The sequence below is a fragment of the Mytilus galloprovincialis genome, chromosome 7 (assembly GCF_965363235.1).
Source record: "Mytilus galloprovincialis chromosome 7, xbMytGall1.hap1.1, whole genome shotgun sequence".
NCBI lineage: Eukaryota > Metazoa > Mollusca > Bivalvia > Mytilida > Mytilidae > Mytilus > Mytilus galloprovincialis.
Window position 1 is genome coordinate 6,230,799 of NC_134844.1, and position 20,135 is coordinate 6,250,933.

Sequence of the window (20,135 nt, forward strand, 5' to 3'; positions counted from 1 at the left end):
AGCATTTACACTTCCACTAGACTATATAGTCCACAGTTACATCACTTTTCTTGAATTCTGCTGCTATATATATATATATAAATATTTACAACGCAACATTATAATTCATTATGTAAATTGTAAAACAGCCCCTGTCGAAGTTAATATTTATTTATGCAAAGAAAAAGGTATGAATTCTAGCAGGAACATTGTTCATCTACATCTACATCTACATCGAAAAAGGTACTTTGACCCATAAATCACTCGAAAAGGGTACTTTTACCCATCACTCATTCGAAAAAGGTACTTTGACCCATCACTCAAGTATGAATTTAACTTTGACGTGTTCCAACATGTTCCCAGATTCTAGTCAACGGATTTTACTTCCCAGTTCGGGGTTACTTCGATCGCTCACAATAGACACTAAAAATCCATGCTACAGAGGGGTGATTATTTAAGTTGTTTGAATTCTATAACACGTAGTCATGCCCGGTCTGATTTAGAACACTAAATTCGATGTTTAGAATTCGAATTTGAAATGATTTATACTATACACTTTTTGAAAAAAAATTCTCCGGTCTCCGGTGATGAATTAAGATATTATTAAGAAATTAAGATTCCAGTTCCTTTCGGCAAATAGACTTTTATAGGTGCCATGGATTGTTTTTATTTTTTTTATGTTCCTTTTGGTCTAATAGCTATTTTTAATATTCATACATTCTTGTCTTTCGAATGTTTATTTTTTTTGGGGTGTTCCTGATGAAGGTAAATCTAGCAAAGACCTTCGAATGAACCAAATGTACAAACTTTTTTAGCGTTATTTTCAGTTTTGTACTCTTTAAAGATTGCTAGTCAACATTTTTTCCCCCAACAAAAACATTTCAAACAAACCCTTTTTCATCAAACTAAACGTCTAGCCAATTATCCTCACGGTCTACACATTTTTTCTCTCTCGTCCTAAATATGCCTGAAATATTTGCCACTGGATGTTAGGCTAATAACTATGATAATCGAAAATAAAGAAGAGGGCATCTCGGCAAAAGAAAGAAACCCTCATTCATCATTAAATGGTATTTTGATACTAGTAGCAGGTGAATCATAATAAAATGAAATATTTTACTTGAGGTTTTCGTTGCATTTAAATACGATTTGGAAAAGATAATTTGAAGAAAGATATTAAGGCTCTCATGATTATATAACAAATAAATTACACATCACGTTTTTGTTTTATAAATGCAGCTTTTGATCACAATTTCATATAATTTTGATAATAGCAATTCTTCATTTCATGTTTTAACAGGTTTACGAGTCTTTACGATACATGTAATGAAAACATGTCCTTTCAAGATAGGTTATTAATTAACACCTAACGTCGTGAATGTTACAAACATTAATTTTGTTCTTTTTTATGCATAAATAATGACATAGGAAATAATTAATTGTTTATCCTGAGACTTATACTATCTTAGACATGTACATTTTTTTTTCCATGTACATTTTTTTTCCTAACTAAATTCGTGTTTACCGTTTTCTTTAAAAAGTCTTCTTGAGAAAAACAAAAGCACATAATTCATTATATTACGCCTATCTTTAGACTCCATCTGATTTGTATGTGAAATTTTCTTAATATATATATTTTTTGTCTTTGTTTGCTTATTTTATTTTTTAATTTCCGAAGATATGAAACCCGACACGATTGAAATATAAGTTTCCTTGAACGACTAGTGCTTGACACAAACTGTGCAATCCGTCAAATATTCTTTAACACTGTTTTATTTTTTATCTCGGAACAGATATTTTAGACGTAATGAATTTAACGCTGAAGGATGGAAGTACATCTAACGGCCATACAGGTGAGTAGAATGACCATTTTCAGATTTAACAAGTGTTAAGTGGATCTTTTTAAGGAATAAATGAATATTTGAGTTTACTTGTCACTTCTCATATTCTGTCCTTGGTATCTTCTGCTATATTTTCATTATATTTTCGTCGTGTTTGAATATATGCCATCGATCTTGTTATAATCAAACTATTTTTTTCTGACGTTTGAAGTCGTTTGTCTGTTATGATCTAGTACATTATTTTCGTAAATAACCCGGAAATGATTTTTTTATCAATTTTAATTAAATCTTTGACAAAGTGCCAATTTTCAGAAACCTTCTTATAGAAAATGTTTGTCTATGACATTTAAAATACATTTGTATTGATATTTTAGGAACCTTTAAGGTTAAAGCAGGCTTGGCTCAGATGAAAAAGGGTGGTATAATCATAGATGTCACAACACCAGAGGAAGCAAGGATTGCAAAAGAAGCCGGTGCATGCGCTGTCATGGCATTAGAGAGAGTTCCTGCAGATATACGACGAGAAGGCGGAGTTGCGAGAATGACGGATCCAAAGGTTATATAATATATGAAAACTCGTAATTCGTACACTATCTGCAATGTCACAATTATAGTATAACAATTCAAACACTTATGAGTGGTAATATTTCTCAAAACCTAATAAATAGTTCTAGTTATTGTGACAGCACTTATATATATTTTACAAAACAGCAACGATATGACGTAAGTTTTTTTTCACCATAAAATGCATTTTATTTCTTAAAAGCATTATATAGGGTCTAATAAAGTAGCTTTAAACATTTGAATTTGTTATCAGTGAGTTGGATTATTGGACTCATCATGTCATATCCCTCTTTCTATTACAAAATTGATAAAGTGGTTATAAGACAGAATTTGGCTTGCACATATCGGAAAATGTTTTGGTTATTTTTTTAACTAGTTTGCATGCCTCTTGACTATAACTCAACAGCTCTCTAATATAGCTGTTTTAATTTCGACGATACGTTAAATTGTCTTTTTTATTTGTAGTAGACCTACTTTTGTCAAAAACTACTACATGATTGTCTTTGAAGCAACATGTCGTTAAGGTTGCTAACCGTTTCTAGAGATCTTTTTGTCAATATTGCCATAACTTTTGTTTTTACATCTTAGCTTTATCTTTTTTAATTATATCTTCTCAGAAAATTAAAGGAATAATGGCTGCTGTAACGATACCAGTAATGGCCAAGTGTAGAATAGGACATTTCGCTGAAGGACAGATCTTGGAGGCTTTAGGATTTGATATGATTGACGAGTCATAAGGTGTTGTTTGTGTAATGGCACAATCATTTAATGACTCCTAGCTCGAATTTAAAATCGCTTGAATCGGTCAACCAAAAAAAAAAAAAAAAAAAAAACTACCAAAATTAATTTTCATGTAAACATTGCATTAAATGGCGGTATACATTTTTTCATGGAAATGAATTATTTAGAGCTTACATATATAATATGAATGAAAATGGATTATAAGTGTAAATGCCGTAATAAAACGACCAACACATTGAAATATCTAATACATATTATACCAAAAATATCTTGATTTGGATTTATAATTGTTAACTATAAATACAAATATTTGGAGCGCTTTATAACACTGTCATAATATTTTACAGTTTTGACACCAGCAGATGAGGAGAATCACGTGAACAAACACGATTTTAAAGTGCCATTCGTTTGTGGAGCAAGAGATCTAGGTGAAGCTTTAAGAAGAATATCTGAAGGTGCAGCAATGATCAGAACAAAAGGCGAAGCTGGTACCGGGGACGTTTCAGAAGCAGTAAGACATGCAAGGACAATCAGAAAACAAATTAAACTTGCTCAGGCAATGGACTCAACAGAACTGTACCTTTATGCAAAAGAACTCCGAGTCCCAATTGATTTACTACAAAAGACTTCTGAACTTGGTCGATTGCCAGTTGTAAACTTTGCTGCTGGTGGATTAGGTATGTATTACTGGAGGTGTTATTATCAGTAGATTGAATGTGGATTAGGTATGTATTACTGAGAGGTGTTATTATCAGTAGATTGAATAAAAAGCATGATAAGGGCACATTAAAACTTAAAAAGTCGAAAGAAACTGGCAGTGCCATGGCAAAAACACAAGAGACGACCAAATGTCGAATTATTCACAAAACACTGTATAGAAACTAAAGACCGAGCGATACAAACCGCACTCAACGGGAGTGGTTTAAATGGGAGAGGTTTAAACGGGGATTCATCGAAACTTCTTAAATTTACTGGTAATTTCCAACATTGAGCGCGAAACTCCTACAATTACAACGATGGTAGGTGTATAACAGTTGCAATTTCAGATCACAATTTATATTGTTATTGTCAGATTTTAAATATGTTTTGCGGAAAGATGATTGTCATGTTTTTTTTTATTTTCAGCAACTCCCGCTGATATGTCTTTACTGATGCAATTAGGAGTAGATGGCGTATTTGTGGGATCTGGTATATTCAAAAGTTTTAATCCTCCAGAGCGAGCAGTTGCCATGGCACAAGCCGTTACTCATTACAAAGACCCTAAAATATTATCAGAGCTAAGTTCTGACCTTGGTGCCGCCATGTTTGGTGTACCTGTGAACCAAATGAACAAATTCCCGACTTACTCAAAGCAGAAAAGTGATACAAACAATATTTGGGATGCTACTTTGGGTGATCCTGCCAAATTTCCTGTAAATCAGGCCCAGTCATGAAATAATTCATAGTTGTTCAGTTTGCATTTTAACCAGTCATTGCATGTACATTAAAATCCTGATTGAAAAATTGAGTTGCTCTGTTATTTAAAGAGTGTATGCATGTAGGTAATCTCGGTCTTTATTGATGCTCTGTTATTTATAGAGCGTATACATATGGGTAATCGCTGTCTTTATTGATGCTCTGTTACATTGTATTTATAGAGCGTATGCATGTGGGTAATCGCGGTCTTTATTGATGCTCTGTTATTTATAGAGCGTATGCATGTGGGTAATCGCTGTCTTTATTGATGCTCTGTTATTTATAGAGCGTATACATGTAGGTAATCGCTGTCTTTATTGATGCTCTGTTATTTATAGAGCGTATACATGTGGGTAATCGCTGTCTTTATTGATGCTCTGTTATTTATAGAGCGTATGCATGTGGGTAATCGCGGTCTTTATTGATGCTCTGTTATTTATAGAGCGTATGCATGTGGGTAATCACGGTCTTTATTGATGCTCTGTTATTTATAGAGCGTATACATGTGCGTAATCGCGGTCTTTAATGATGTTCTGTTATTTATAGAGCGTATACATGTGGGTAATCGCGGTCTTTATTGATGCTCTGTTATTTATAGAGCGTATACATGTGGGTAATCGCGGTCTTTATTGATGTTCTGTTATTTATAGAGCGTATACATGTGGGTAATCGCGGTCTTTATTGATGTTCTGTTATTTATAGAGCGTATACATGTGGGTAATCGCGGTCTTTAATGATGTTGTGTTTGTTTGATTGTCTTTTCCCTGAAAGAACCAGTGATTTATTTTGTGTCGTCTTGTCTACTAGTCCTGTTTGCTATTTTGTTTTGTTCTCCTGCTATTATGGTGACTGAAAAACAATCAGGGCATGTCGTAATTGTTTTTGTCTGTCAGTCTGTCTGTCCTGTGCGTGTGTGATATGGTTTCAGCTGGTGAATTGAGGAATTCTTACTTGATTGAAATGAAACTTATACAATGAAAACTACTTAACACTACGGAAAAAAGTCGATTGTTTTTGAGGTCAATTGGTCAAAGGACACTGTAAGAAAAAATGAAAAAGACTGAAAAATGGTTTTCAGGTGGTGACTTGAAATTAGTTAAACTTATACAAGTAACTGGGGATTGTAAGAAGCCCATTAATTTCGGGTTTGCTAGGTCACATATATAATAGATATAAGTCGATGTGGTATGACTGCCAATGAGAAAACTCTCCGTCCAAGTCACAATTTGTAAAACAAAAGCCAATACAGTCTTCAATAAAGTAACTAGTTGATAAGTTCCTCCGGATTTTTTCGGCTAGTTATTTCTTTCCGCCCGGAACTTTCCAACGTCGGAACAAAAGAGCATTTACACTTCCACTAGACTATATAGTCCACAGTTACATAACTTTTCTTGAATTCTGCTGCTATATATATATATATATATATATTTACAACGCAACATTATAATTCATTATGTAAATTGTAAAACAGCCCCTGTCGAAGTTAATATTTATTTATGCAAAGAAAAAGGTATGAATTCTAGCAGGAACATTGTTCATCTACATCTACATCTACATCGAAAAAGGTACTTTGACCCATAAATCACTCGAAAAGGGTACTTTTACCCATCACTCATTCGAAAAAGGTACTTTGACCCATCACTCAAGTATGAATTTAACTTTGACGTGTTCCAACATGTTCCCAGATTCTAGTCAACGGATTTTACTTCCCAGTTCGGGGTTACTTCGATCCCTCACAATAGACACTAAAAATCCATGCTACAGAGGGGTGATTATTTAAGTTGCTTGAATTCTATAACACGTAGTCATGCCCGGTCTGATTTAGAACACTAAATTCGATGTTTAGAATTCGAATTTGAAATGATTTATACTATACACTTTTTGAAAAAAATTCTCCGGTCTCCGGTGATGAATTAAGATATTATTAAGAAATTAAGATTCCAGTTCCTTTCGGCAAATAGACTTTATAGGTGCCATGGATTGTTTTTATTTTTTTATGTTCCTTTTGGTCTAATAGCTATTTTTAGTATTCATACATTCTTGTCTTTCGAATGTTTATTTTTTTTTTGTGTTCCTGATGAAGGTAAATCTAGCAAAGACCTACGAATGAACCAAATGTACAAACTTTTTTAGCGTTATTTTCAGTTTTGTACTCTTTAAAGATTGCTAGTCAACATTTTTTTCCCCAACAAAAACATTTCAAACAAACCCTTTTTCATCAAACTAAACGTCTAGCCAATTATCCTGACGGTCTACACATTTTTTCTCTCTCGTCCTAAATATGCCTGAAATACTTGCCACTGGATGTTAGGCTAATAACTATGATAATCGAAAATAAAGAAGAGGGCATCTCGGCAAAAGAAAAGAAACCCTCATTCATCATTAAATGGTATTTTGATAGTAGGTGAATCATAATAAAATGAAATATTTGACTTGAGGTTTCCGTTGCATTTAAATACGATTTGGAAAAGATAATTTGAAGAAAGATATTAAGGCTCTCATGATTATATAACAAATAAATTACACATTAAGTTTTTGTTTTAAAAATGCAGTTTTTGGTGACAATTACATGTAATTTTTGTCGAGCCTGCGACTTATGTCGCAGAAAGCTCGACATAGGGATAGTGATCCGGCGGCGGCGTTAGCTAACTTCTTAAAAGCTTTATATTTTAGAAGGTAGAAGACCTGGATGCTTCATTCTTTGTATATGGATGCCTCATGTTACGAACTTTCCGTCAGTCGCATGTCCAATGTCCTCCTTGACCTCATTTTCATGGTTCAGTGACTACTTGAAAAAAAGTAAAGATTTTTTGTAATGTTAAATTTCCTCTTATTTTAAGTAATAGGATAACTATATTTGGTATGTTCCTAACTTGTAAGGTCCTAATGCCTGTCAGACAGTTTTCACTTGACCTCAACCTCATTTCATGGATCGGTGAACAAGGTTAAGTTTTGGTGGTCAAGTCCATATCTTAGATACTATAAGCAATAGGTCATCTGACCTTGACCTCATTTTCATGGTTCAGTGGTTATAGTTAAGTTTTTGTGTTTTGGTCTGTTTTTCTTATACTGTATGCAATAGGTCAACTATAATTGGTGTATGGAATGATTGTAAGGTGTACATGTCTAGCTGGCAGGTGTCATCTGACCTTGACCTCATTTTCATGATTCAGTAGTTATAGTTAAGTTTTTGTGTTTTGGTCTGTTTTTTGTCGAGCCTGCAACTTTTGTTGCAGAAAGATCGACATAAGGATAGTGATCCGGCGGCGGCGGCTACGGCGGCGGCGTTAGCTAAGTTCTTAAAAGGTTTATATTTTAGAAAGTGAAAGACCTGGATGCTTCATACTTTGTATATAGATGCCTCATGTTACGAAGTTTCCGTCAGTCACATGTCCAATATCCTTGACCTCATTTTCATGGTTCAGTGACCACTTGAAAAAAAAGTTCAAAATTTTTGTAATGTTGAATTCTCTCTTATTATAAGTAATAGGATAACTATATTTGGTATGTGCGTACCTTGCAAGGTCCTCATGCCCGTCAGACAGTTTTCACTTGACCTCGACCTCATTTAATGGATCAGTGAACAAGGTTAAGTTTTGGTGGTCAAGTCCATATCTCAGATACTATAAGTAATAGGGCTAGTATATTTGGTGTATGGAAGGACTGGAAGGTGTACATGTCCAACTGGCAGGTGTCATCTGACCTTGACCTCATTTTCATGGTTCAGTGGTTATAGTTAAGTTTTTGTGTTTTGGTCTGTTTTTCTCATACTTTATGCAATAGGTCTACTATATCTGTTGTATGGAATGGTTGTAAGGTGTACATGTCTAGCGGACAGATGTCATCTGACCTTGACCTCATTTTCATGGTTCAGTGGTCAAAGTTAAGTTTTTAAGTTTTGGTCTTTTTATCTAATATTATATGCCAAAGGTCAACTATATTTGGTGTATGGAAATATATTATGATCTATATGTCAGTCCCGCAGGTTTTATTTGACCATGACCTCAATTGCACGGTTCATTGCACAGTGTTAAGTTTTTGTGTTTTGGTCTATTTTCTTAAATTATAAGTAATAGGTCAACTATATTTGTTGTATGGAAGCTTTGTTAGCTGTACATGTCTGCCTGGCATGGTTCATCTGACCTTGACCTCATTTTCATGGTTCATTGGTCTTTGTTTAGCTATCTTGGTTAATGTTAAGTTTATGTGACAGTTGTAATCAAGCTTTATACTTAGGACTATCAACATAATATCAAGAAGGCAAGACATTTCAGTGTGTGCACTCTTGTGATAATAGCAATTCTTCATTTCATGTTTTAACAGGTTTACCAGTCTTTACGATACATGTAATGAAAACATGTCCTTTCAAGATAGGTTATTAATCAACACCTAACGTCGTGAATGTTACAAACATTAATTTTGTTGTTTTTTATGCATAAATAATGACATAGGAAATAATTAATTGTTTATCCTGAGACTTATACTATCTTAGACATGTATTTTTTTTTATCGTAACTTAATTCGTGTTTTCCGTTTTCTTTAAATAGTCTTCTTGAGAAAAATAAAAGCACATAATTCATTATATTACGCCTATCTTTAGACTCCATCTAATTTGTATGTGCACTTTTCTTAATATATATATTTTTTGTCTTTGTTTGCTTAATTTATTTTTTAATTTCCGAAGATATGAAACCCGACACGATTGAAATATAAGTTTCCTTGAACGACTAGTACTTGACACAAACTGTGCAATCCGTCAAATATTCTTTAACACTGTTTTATTTTTTATTTCGGAACAGATATTTTAGACGTAATGAATTTAACGCTGAAGGATGGAAGTACATCTAACGGCCATACAGGCGAGTAGAATGACCATTTTCAGATTTAACAAGTGTTAAGTGGATCTTTTTAAGGAATAAATGAATATTTGAGTTTACTTGTCACTTCTCATATTCTGTCCTTGGTATCTTCCGCTATATTTTCATTATATTTTCTTCGTGTTTGAATTTATGCAATCGATCTTGTTATAATCAAACTATTTTTTTCTATTTTTGAAGTCGTTCGTCTGTTATGATCTGGTACATTTTTTTCGGAAATAATCCGGAAATGATTTCTATCAATTTTAATTAAATCTTTGACAAAGTGCCAATTTTCAGAAACCTTCTTATACAAAATGATTGTCTATGACATCTAAATACATTTGTATTTATATTTTAGGAACCTTTAAAATCAAAGCAGGCCTGACTCAGATGACAAAGGGTGGTATAATCATGGATGTCACAACACCAGAGGAAGCAAGGATTGCAGAAGAAGCCGGAGCATGCGCTGTCATGGCATTAGAGAGAGTTCCTGCAGACATACGACGAGAAGGCGGAGTTGCGAGAATGACGGATCCAAAGGTTATATAATATATAAAAACTCGTAATTCGTACACTATCTGCAATGTCACAATTATAATATAAAAATACAAACACTTATGAGTGGTACTATATCTCAAAACCTAATAAATAGTTCTTGTTATTGTGACAGCACTTATAAATATTTTACAAAATAGCAACGATATGACGTAAGTTTTTTTTTTCACCATAAGATACATTTTATTTCTTAAAAGAATTATATAGGGTCTAATAAAGTAGCTTTAAACATTTGAATTTGTGATCAGTGAGTTGGATTATTGGACTCATCATGTCATATCCCTCTTTCTATTACCAGAATGATAAAGAGAATTTGGCTTGCACATATCGGAAAATGTTTTGGTTATTTTTTTAACTAGTTTGCATGCCTCTTGACTATAACTCAACAGCTCTCAAATATAGCTGTTTTAATTTCGACGATACGTTAAATTGTCTTTTTTATTTGTAGTAGACCTACTTTTGTCAAAAACTACTACATGATTGTCTTTGAAGCAACATGTCGTTAAGGTTGCTAACCGTTTCTAGATATGTTTTTGTCAATATTGCCATAACTTTTGTTTTTACATCTTAGCTTAATCATTTTTAATTATATTTTCTCAGAAAATTAAAGGAATAATGGCTGCTGTAACGATACCAGTAATGGCCAAGTGTAGAATAGGACATTTCGCTGAAGGACAGATCTTGGAGGCTTTAGGAGTTGATATGATTGACGAGTCGGAAGGTATTGTTTGTGTAATGACACAATCATTTAATGACTCCTACCTCGAATTAAAAATCGCTTGAATGGGTCAACCAAAACAAAAAAACAATAAAAACAAAAAAAAAAACTACCAAAATCAATTTTCATGTAAACATTGCGTTAAATGGCGGTATACATTTTTTCATGGAAATGAATTATTTAGAGCTTACATAAATAATATGAATGAAAATGGACTATTAGTGTAAATGCCGTAATAAAACGACCAACCCATTGAAATGTCTTATACATATTATACCAAAAATATCTTGGTTTGGATTTATAAATACAAATATTTGGAGCGCTTTATAACACTGTCATAATATTTTACAGTTTTGACACCAGCAGATGAGGAGAATCACGTGAACAAACACGATTTTAAAGTGCCATTCGTTTGTGGAGCAAGAGATCTAGGTGAAGCTTTAAGAAGAATATCTGAAGGTGCAGCAATGATCAGAACAAAAGGCGAAGCTGGTACCGGGGACGTTTCAGAAGCAGTAAGACATGCAAGGACAATCAGAAAACAAATTAAAATTGCTCAGGCAATGGACTCAACAGAACTGTACTTTTATGCAAAAGAACTCCGAGTCCCAATTGATTTACTACAAAAGACTTCTGAACTTGGTCGATTGCCAGTTGTAAACTTTGCTGCTGGTGGATTAGGTATGTATTACTGGAGGTGTTGTTATCAGTAGATTGAATAAAAAGCATGATAAGGGCACATTAAAACTTAAATAGTCGAAAGAAACTGGCAGTGCCATGTCAAAAACACAAGAGACGACGAAATGTCGAATTATTCACAAAACACTGTAAGAAATTAAAGATCGAGCGGTACAACCCGCACTAAACGGGAGGGGTTTAAACGGGAGAGGTTTTTACGGGGATTCATCGAAACCTCTTTAAATTACTGGTAATTTCCAACATTGAGCGAGAAACTCCAACAATCACAATTTATATTGTTATTGTCAGATTTAAAATATGTTTTGCAGAAAGATGATTGTCATGTTTTGTTTTTATTTTCAGCAACTCCCGCTGATGTGTCTTTACTGATGCAATTAGGAGTAGATGGCGTATTTGTGGGATCTGGTATATTCAAAAGTTCTAATCCTCCAGAGCGAGCAGTTGCCATGGCACAAGCCGTTACTCATTACAAAGACCCTAAAATATTATCAGAGCTAAGTTCTGACCTTGGTGCCGCCATGTTTGGTGTACCTGTGAACCAAATGAACAAATTCCCGACTTACTCAAAGCAGAAAAGTGATACAAACACTATTTGGGATGCTACTTTAGGTGATCCTACCAAATTTCCTGTAAATCAGGCCCAGTCATAAAATAATTCATCGTTGTTCAGTTTGCATTTCAACCAGTCATTGCATGTACATTAAAATCCTGTATGAAACAAATGAGTTGCTCTGTTATTTATAGAGCGTATGCATGTGGGTAATCGTGGTCTTTATTGATGCTCTGTTATTTATAGATCGTATGCATGTGGGTAATCGCGGTCTTTAATGATGTTCTGTTATTTATAGAGCGTATGCATGTGGGTAATCGCTGTCTTAATTGTTGCTCTGTTATTTATAGACCGTATGCATGTGGGTATTCGCGGTCTTTATTGTTGCTCTGTTATTTATAGAGCGTATGCATGTGGGTAATCGCGGTCTTTATTGTTGCTCTGTTATTTATAGAGCGTATGCATGTGGGTAATCGCGGTCTTTATTGATGCTCTGTTATTTATAGAGCGTATGCATTTGGGTAATCGCAGTCTTATTGATGTTCTGTTATTTATAGAGCGTATGCATGTGGGTAATCGCGATCTTTATTGATGCTCTGATATTTATAGAGCGTATGCATGTGGGTAATCGCGGTCTTTATTGTTGCTCTGTTATTTATAGAGCTTATGCATGTGGGTAATCGCGGTCTTTATTGTTGCTCTGTTATTTATAGAGCGTATGCATGTGGGTAATCGCGGTCTCTATTGTTGCTCTGTTATTTATAGAGCGTATGCATGTGGGTAATCGCGGTCTTTATTGTTGCTCTGTTATTTATAGAGCGTATGCATGTGGGTAATCGCGGTCTTTATTGTTGCTCTGTTATTTATGGAGGGTATTTATGTGGGTAATCGCGGTCTTTATTGATGCTGTGTTTGTTTGATTGTCTTTTCCCTAAAAGAATCAGTGATTTATTTTGTGTCGTCTTGTATACTAGTCCTGTTTGCTATTTTGTTTTGTTCTCCTGCTATTATGGTGACTGAAAAACAATCAGGGCATGTCGTAATTGTTTTTGTCTGTCAGTCTGTCTGTCTTGTCCGTGTGTGATATGGTTTCAGCTGGTGAATTGGGGAATTCTTACTTGATTGAAATGAAACTTATACAATGAAAACTAACACTACGGAAAAAAGTCGATTGATTTTGAGGTCAATTGATCAAAGGTCACTGTAAGAAAAATGAAAAACACTGAAAAATGGTTTTTAGATGGTGACTTGAAATTAGTTAAACTTATACAAGTATCTGGGGATTGTAAGAAGCCCATTGATTTCGGGTTTGCTAGGTCACATATATAATAGATATAAGTCGATTTGGTATGAGTGCCAATGAGACAACTCTCCATCCAAGTCACAATTTGTAAAACAAAAACCAGTACAGTCTTCAATACGGAGTCTGCTCACACCGAACAGCATGCTATAAAGGACCCAAAAATGACTAGTGAAAAAAGTACGTCTGAACCAGTGACAACTTAACAAAAGAGTTTATCTACTGGGTCACCAGTGATTGTGATACAAAGCTGAAAACACATTCTGTACATAAAATTGGTCTAAATAACCGCATAAACATACTAGGTCTGGAAATTTGAGGAAGCAACATTTTGTTCTTCCCTTGCCAGAATTCGTACTCATGCTACTGAGATACAGTGGCACCAAATATGTAAACGCCTAAAATGTGTACAAAACAACACCAATATTAAAAATAGAAAACATTAAATGTAATTATCTATAAATATTTCGGATAAAATGTATCTATCCTTCATCAGTGTTATGCATAGCCGCCATATGATGATGTAAAATAAGTTAAATAACGTATATTATACAGCCATTTACAACAGAGACTGCATAAATATTGAAAATAAATAGTTATTTTGTTCACCTTTTTTAAGCTAAAACAAATTTGAAACATCCGTAGTTTGACGTCGATTGAACTACCACAATCCGTTAACAAAATCCAGATACTGCATACTACACGCAGATAAGGCGTCTAGAAGTTAAAAGTTTACGACCTCCAACGTCATCCAAGTATTTATACCATATTGATTGGAGTCTAATCGTATTTTGTGACGAACCAGTTGGTTTTACATTATAATGATATAGGTAAAGCCGACATTTAATTACTTCCTTAATGTTTCCTTGTATGAGGATTGAAATTCAAATAAATATATTTTTATGTTAATGTCGATATATCAACGATAATATTTTAGTATATTATTAAAAAGAAATAAGATGTGGTATAACTGCCAACTCTTTTTCTGTATATTTATGACTTAAACGCTTTCCAATTATATAAGGTTTATTTTCTTAGTGTCCAAACACCATCAGTTTTACATTTGTTTTAATTTTCTGTTACATGGATAATACCTATTAAATGAATAGGTAGATTATATCATGTTAAGGAACTTTGCGTTATATTTGTTGCAAGCTATGAAACTCCTATTTACTAAAGATATATTTTTAGGAGGAGAAAGATAAATAAGGTCACTTCCCGTCACATAGTGTATTCAAAATCAGCTGGCTTAAAATAATTAGTAAATACTTTCTTTGATACCAATGGCAAAACAACAATTATAGATATGTATATACCGTGGTTTCTGAGGTCTGATAAAAAGCTTATATTAAAACATTTGTTTATACATGTAGATTTGTTTTCACGGTTTCTCAAAATTCATAGCCCCGGAACTTAATTGATATTTATTCGGAAATTGTATTGACCTTGTCTTATGTTCAGAGGCGGATTTAAGTGGGGGGAGGGGTCTGACTGGCTAGTTATTACAGTACTAGAACTACTTAGACCACTTGGCCACCGATGCCACTATACCTAAGTATTAAGTATGACGACAAATGTTTACTTTTTTTTCGTACTTTGAACAGCAAATTTATATATTGTTTGTAAAAATATTTCATTACTTCATATATTCCTTACAACAAAACTATTTTTACGACAACTGAAGGCCAAAATAGGTCTTTAACGCAGCATCAAAATCCTTAATTGCTATTTTATAGTGTGTCTTTCTAGATAATGATGTTCCCTAAGGGTGAAGGTTGGTGCCTGCTAAATTGTTCAAACGTTTAAACCCGCTGCATTTGTCTGCACCTATCCTAAGTCAGAAACCTGTTGTTCAGGAGTTGTCGTTTGTTGATGTAGTTCATAAGTTTCTCGTTTCTCGTTTATTATAAAGATTAGACCGTTTGTTTTCCTGTTTGAATGGTTTTACATTTGTAATTTTAGACCCTGTACAGCTTGTTAATCAATGTGAGTCAAAGCTCCATGTTGAAGGTTGTACCTATAATGGTTTACTTTTATAAAATATGGCTTGGATGAATAGTTGTCTCATTGGCACGCAATGATTTATACCACATCATCTTATATCTATACAGGAACAAAAATGTAAAAATCATTTTAAAATGGAAGAATAAATACCACCGTTTTCCCTATAGACATTTTCTATAACACATATACTATGAATATATTGATAAACGTATAACCCTTTGATTGAAGTAAAAAGTGGTTTACTAAATTAATATTGTATAGTGAACATTAAATATTATAATATTTGTATAAGTACTTATAGTATTATGATAATTTACATGCAACATATTGAGCAACTGTTAAATCGTCTCCTTACGAAAATTGCACTGCAATAGCGTTCATCGGGAGAGGAGTAGGTACGTACAATAACTGTTTTAAATCAAATAAATTTCTATCACGCTACCAATACTATGCTGTGAATGCATGACTAATGCCGGGCTCTTTTTTTTTCGCAAGGTCATAGCAGGAACACATGAAAATGATATGAGGGATAAAGTGCTGCTTAGTTTTAGTTTTCTATGTATCGTGTACTATTTTGCTTTCCATTTTTTTTTCATAAGATATTTGTAGATTCAATATAACTGCTAACTCTGTAATGATATAGATTTACAACAAAAGTATTCTTCACTACTGAAGTCTTCAATACACATGATTAATCTCAGATTTAAGAATCACCATCTTCGTTTGGTAGTTTCTCTTTGTCTATACAGAAAACGAACTCTTAACATTGATTTCATTTTTTTTTTTGCGCGAATGATTGTTTGGTGGAATAGGGAGCAGTTATGTTTTTTAGCCAAACTAAGTGACAGGTAGTTGGTTGGATGAATTGACCTAAATGTTGGATGAATTGACCTAAATGTTGGATGAATTGACCTAAATGTATGTTCTCAATTGGCTTAGACAAGCACGGGTCTCTCAAGCCAGTCTTTTAAAAACTGCATAAGTAAAAATAGAATACCAAATATCATTAGATACATGTTTACAATAGAAACATGTATAACTTGAAATTTAAATATTTAACTACTCAGGAAATTAAGTGTCGTTATGTTTGTTTAAAATTTTCAGAAAAAAATATTTAAAAAAAAGGACTTGACTTACTTGACTTTATCCACTTCGAATTCTTCCAAAGGGGGACATAGGGCGACTATAGTTTCTTTCCATTTCTTCCTGTCCATGGCTATGTCTTCCCAATTTTGCTCAGTCTAGTTGTTAGTCTCCTGTGCCAGATGTTTTTGGTATCCCCCTTTTTCGATGTCCTTGGGGGTTCCATACTAGGGCTTGCTTGGTAATGTTTGAGTCTTTTTTCCTGATGGTATGTCCGATCCACTTCTATTTTCTAGTTCTTATTATCTGAGTTGTTGGCTGTTGTTTGGTTCTTCTCCATAACTCATTATTGGATATTTTGTTTGGCCATCTGATGTTGAGGATGTTTCCCAACCATTTATTGACAAAAGTTTGGATAGATTTGATGGATGCAGCTGTTTCTCTCCTGGTTTTTGATCCGTATAACATTGTTAGTAAATATCCTTAACTTTATGCTAGCTCTTAAAGCATTTCTCCACTAAAAAGGTTTAAGCACGTTGTGCTTTCTTTTTTCTCGCTGATATGTCTTCATCAGTTCCTCCTGATGTACTGACAATACTTCCAAGGTAAGGGAATTGTTGTACATCTTCAACAGTAGAGTCGTTGATCTTAAGACAATCTTGCTGGTTTGTATTTAGCCTCATTGATTTTGCTTTTGTTGGTGTTGATGTATATGCCTGTTTTGTTTGCTGCTGTTTTAAGACTGTTAGTCCGATGTTTTGCATCTTGGAAGCGATGGTGACATGTCATCAGCAAATTTTAGGTCTTCTAGACGTGTTGTGTGAATTATCTTTCCACTTTTCAAGTTGCTCTTCCAGTTTATTGAGGGTCATGTTGTCTTTATCTTTATTTGGTGTATTTGAGGTTGGTGGGTTACCGTTTAATTGCTTGGTAAATTTGTATAGGGTTTTTATGTCTCCCTTACTACAAGCCGCTTAGGCTTCTTTGGCTAGTTGTTCAACGAAGTTCCTTTTATCTTGTTTGCAGCTTTTCTTCACCTCTTTATCTTTATTGCTATACTGTTCCTGTGTCTACTTTTTCTTCTGTGTAGTTATAGCCGTCAGAACTTTTTCTTTCACTTGTCGTCTTTCGTTGATAATTTTCCATGTATTTTCTGACATCCATTGCTTGCGGTTTTGTTGAAGATAACCGACCGTTTCTTCACATGATTGAACAATATAATTTCTAGTCATTTCCTATGCTGTGTTGATGTTAGTTTTGTGTTCATGTAGGTTTTCATGTACACTGAATTTGATAGTCTTGAACAACTTCATGGTCTTTAAATAGATGAACATTAAATTTCTTTCTTCCAGTCTTTATTTTTTTGTTGAAAGTAGTTTAACATGTTTAACCCCGCCACATTATTTATGTATGTGCCTGTCCCAAGTCAGGAGCCTGTAATTCAGTGGTTGTCGTTTGTTTATGTGCTACATATTTGTGTTTCGTTCAATTTTTTTACATAAATAAGGCCGTTGGTTTCTCGTTTGAATTGTTTTACATTGTCTTATCGGGGCCTTTTATAGCTCACTATGCGGTATTGGCTTTGCTCATTGTTGAAGGCCGTACGGTGACCTATAGTTGTTAATGTCTGTGTCATTTTGGTCTTTTGCGGATAGTTGTCTCATTGGCAATCATACCACATCTTCTTTTTTATAAGTTGTATCTTTGCAATGATTAGGTGATGATCTGATGCAATATCGGCTCCTCTCTTGTTTCGCACATCTTGTAGAGATGACCTCCATCTTTGTGATATAGCAATATGGTCTATTTGATTTTCTGTTACTTCATTTTGCGAAATCTAAGTAACTTTGTAACAGTTTTAATGGGGGAAAGTGTACCACCTATTACTAGACTCTTTACAGCACAGAAATCAGCACATATTTCACCATTCTTGTTCATTTCACCAATTCCATTTGGTCCCATTTCTCTTTCTCTCCCTGTCCTATCCTTAGCCATTTTTGCATTGAGGTCTCATATTATCATGAGGATGTCTCGTTTATACACGGAATTTACAGTGTTTTGCAGAGAGTTGTAAAAGTCATCTTTCTCTTCTTCATCTGCATTATTTGTTGGTGAGTAAACCTGGACTATGGTTGTTTTCTGAAATTTTGTGTCAAACCTGGCAGTGATTCTAGATGACACATGGTTCCATTCTAAGAGAGACTGATTTGCCTTTTTAGTAAGCACGAATCCAATACCTTTATCATGAGCGTCTGTGGCGTTTGTGTTACCCGAATAGATGATGGTATGACCAGTGCTTAACGGTGTCATGCCAGATGTATTCCATCTTACTTTACTGATTCCTAAAATTTCAATACTGTATCTGTCCATTTCTTTGGCTGTCTGCAAGCTCTTTCGACTTTGATACAGTGTCCCAAGTCCCAATTTTGGTTGGATATTTAGGTGAGAACAACTTTATCGGCTCATAAGTTGTCCTCTTGGTTTTGTTTTTGTGTTTACCTCTATCTCAAGCCGTTGACGAGTAATAGGGTTTTCTTCTGTAGTCGTTTCTGTAACGTATTTTTTTTAACAAGTTAGGGGTGTTGGCCCTAAGCTAAACCTCCTACGTGAAGGATCGGGTTGTTCTGTGGAGGTTTTCCATCCCTCATACGATTGGTTTTGCTAACGAGTTCCATCTACCCGGATTTTCTGCTTGGATTAACTTCCATAGCCTTCGCTATTCCCAAGTCACCCACAAGACAGTGGGGCATTTAACCCATAGCTGGGGCACTGTTGATGAGTGCCAGGCCCTTGCTGCTCTGAGATCCCTTGCAATTTAGCCTGAGAGGAAAAGGACCCCGGAATACGTGTATTGCCGCGAGAAGGCATTGCAAGAGTCTTGATGGTATATATGCTTTGTACCAGTAGGAGAGACTGACGCACTTGGTCCTCTTTTCATCCACAAAGTGAACTAGCTGATGATTGGTGTTAAGTTTATGAGCTCACCACACTAGACGCATATCACCATCCTGTGTGCAAACACACTTATACACAAATAAAGAGCATGTAAATACATATACTGACCTGATAGGATTGTATTTTTTATTAAATAATGCTCGTAACCCTAACCAATTTCGAAAGTATCAATGGAAAGCATTTCTCACATTAAATGTTAACCGATTCTTTTGTTCAATGATTCATCAATAAGAAATAATAAAGTTTCTCCAATATAACTCATACAAAATAAGTGCAATTTCGTTGATTTTAAAGTATACTGAACGACTTTAAAAACGCAACCCTCATTTTACCAAATCTTGTTTGGGTCTTTTACAACTACTTTTCATGCTTACCATGCTTCTTTTTTTACTGTATGACTTTAGAAACTCGTTTTACTGCCCTTCCGACAACGATACAAGTAGACAAGATTTGTTGCTGGCCATCAATAAATAGATCAACGTGTAGTAACAAGGAAACGTCAACAGAATTTGATTACGCAACATCATTTGCCAGACATGTTTACGGCCGCAACGTCAACTGCTAATAAAATTGGCGAATACCATTGCGTACAGATTCATGCCATAAATCTTTCCCATCAACTGAATTGCCAAAGAATCCACTGAAAGAAAACCTTTAAAGCCCTCAAGTTTCAACCGCATTATTGTCAAAACCAACAAATGGGTTGAACAAATGCAAAATCAGAAGGTGTAAAACAGAACTTAAAACATGTCGGACAGAATTTGTTGACCTTTCTGACTATCATTTTGGCGTTTGTAACAGGCAGTCATCGCTTTTGACGGTGACACAATCA

At 34.4% G+C, this 20,135-nt stretch overlaps 1 protein-coding gene across 2 annotated transcripts; it reads left to right on the forward strand.

The window, feature by feature from the left end:
- The first annotated feature begins 1,554 nt into the window (after positions 1 to 1,554).
- Positions 1,555 to 12,076, forward strand: LOC143082202 (pyridoxal 5'-phosphate synthase subunit SNZERR-like). Of its 2 annotated transcripts, XM_076257783.1 has the most exons (7): positions 1,555 to 1,832; positions 3,473 to 3,802; positions 9,380 to 9,439; positions 9,798 to 9,979; positions 10,595 to 10,715; positions 11,064 to 11,393; positions 11,754 to 12,076. In XM_076257783.1, exons 1-7 carry the CDS (start codon positions 1,787 to 1,789, stop codon positions 12,059 to 12,061), a joined length of 1,377 nt encoding a protein of 458 aa, XP_076113898.1. In that variant the 5' UTR covers positions 1,555 to 1,786; the 3' UTR covers positions 12,062 to 12,076. The 2 variants fall into 2 exon arrangements, with proteins under 2 accessions (XP_076113898.1, XP_076113899.1); XM_076257784.1 differs by lacking the exons at positions 3,473 to 3,802; positions 9,380 to 9,439 and having other exon boundaries at positions 1,587 to 1,832.
- The last annotated feature ends 8,059 nt before the right edge of the window (positions 12,077 to 20,135 follow it).

Bases quoted from the DNA above. Each gene is read 5' to 3' on its own strand.
- LOC143082202 (XM_076257783.1), top strand. From the start codon at position 1,787: ATGAATTTAACGCTGAAGGATGGAAGTACATCTAACGGCCATACAG. The intron at 3,803-9,379 runs GTATGTATTACT...ATTTCGGAACAG, and splicing joins CTTTGCTGCTGGTGGATTAG to ATATTTTAGACGTAATGAAT. The intron at 9,980-10,594 runs GTTATATAATAT...ATATTTTCTCAG, and splicing joins CGAGAATGACGGATCCAAAG to AAAATTAAAGGAATAATGGC.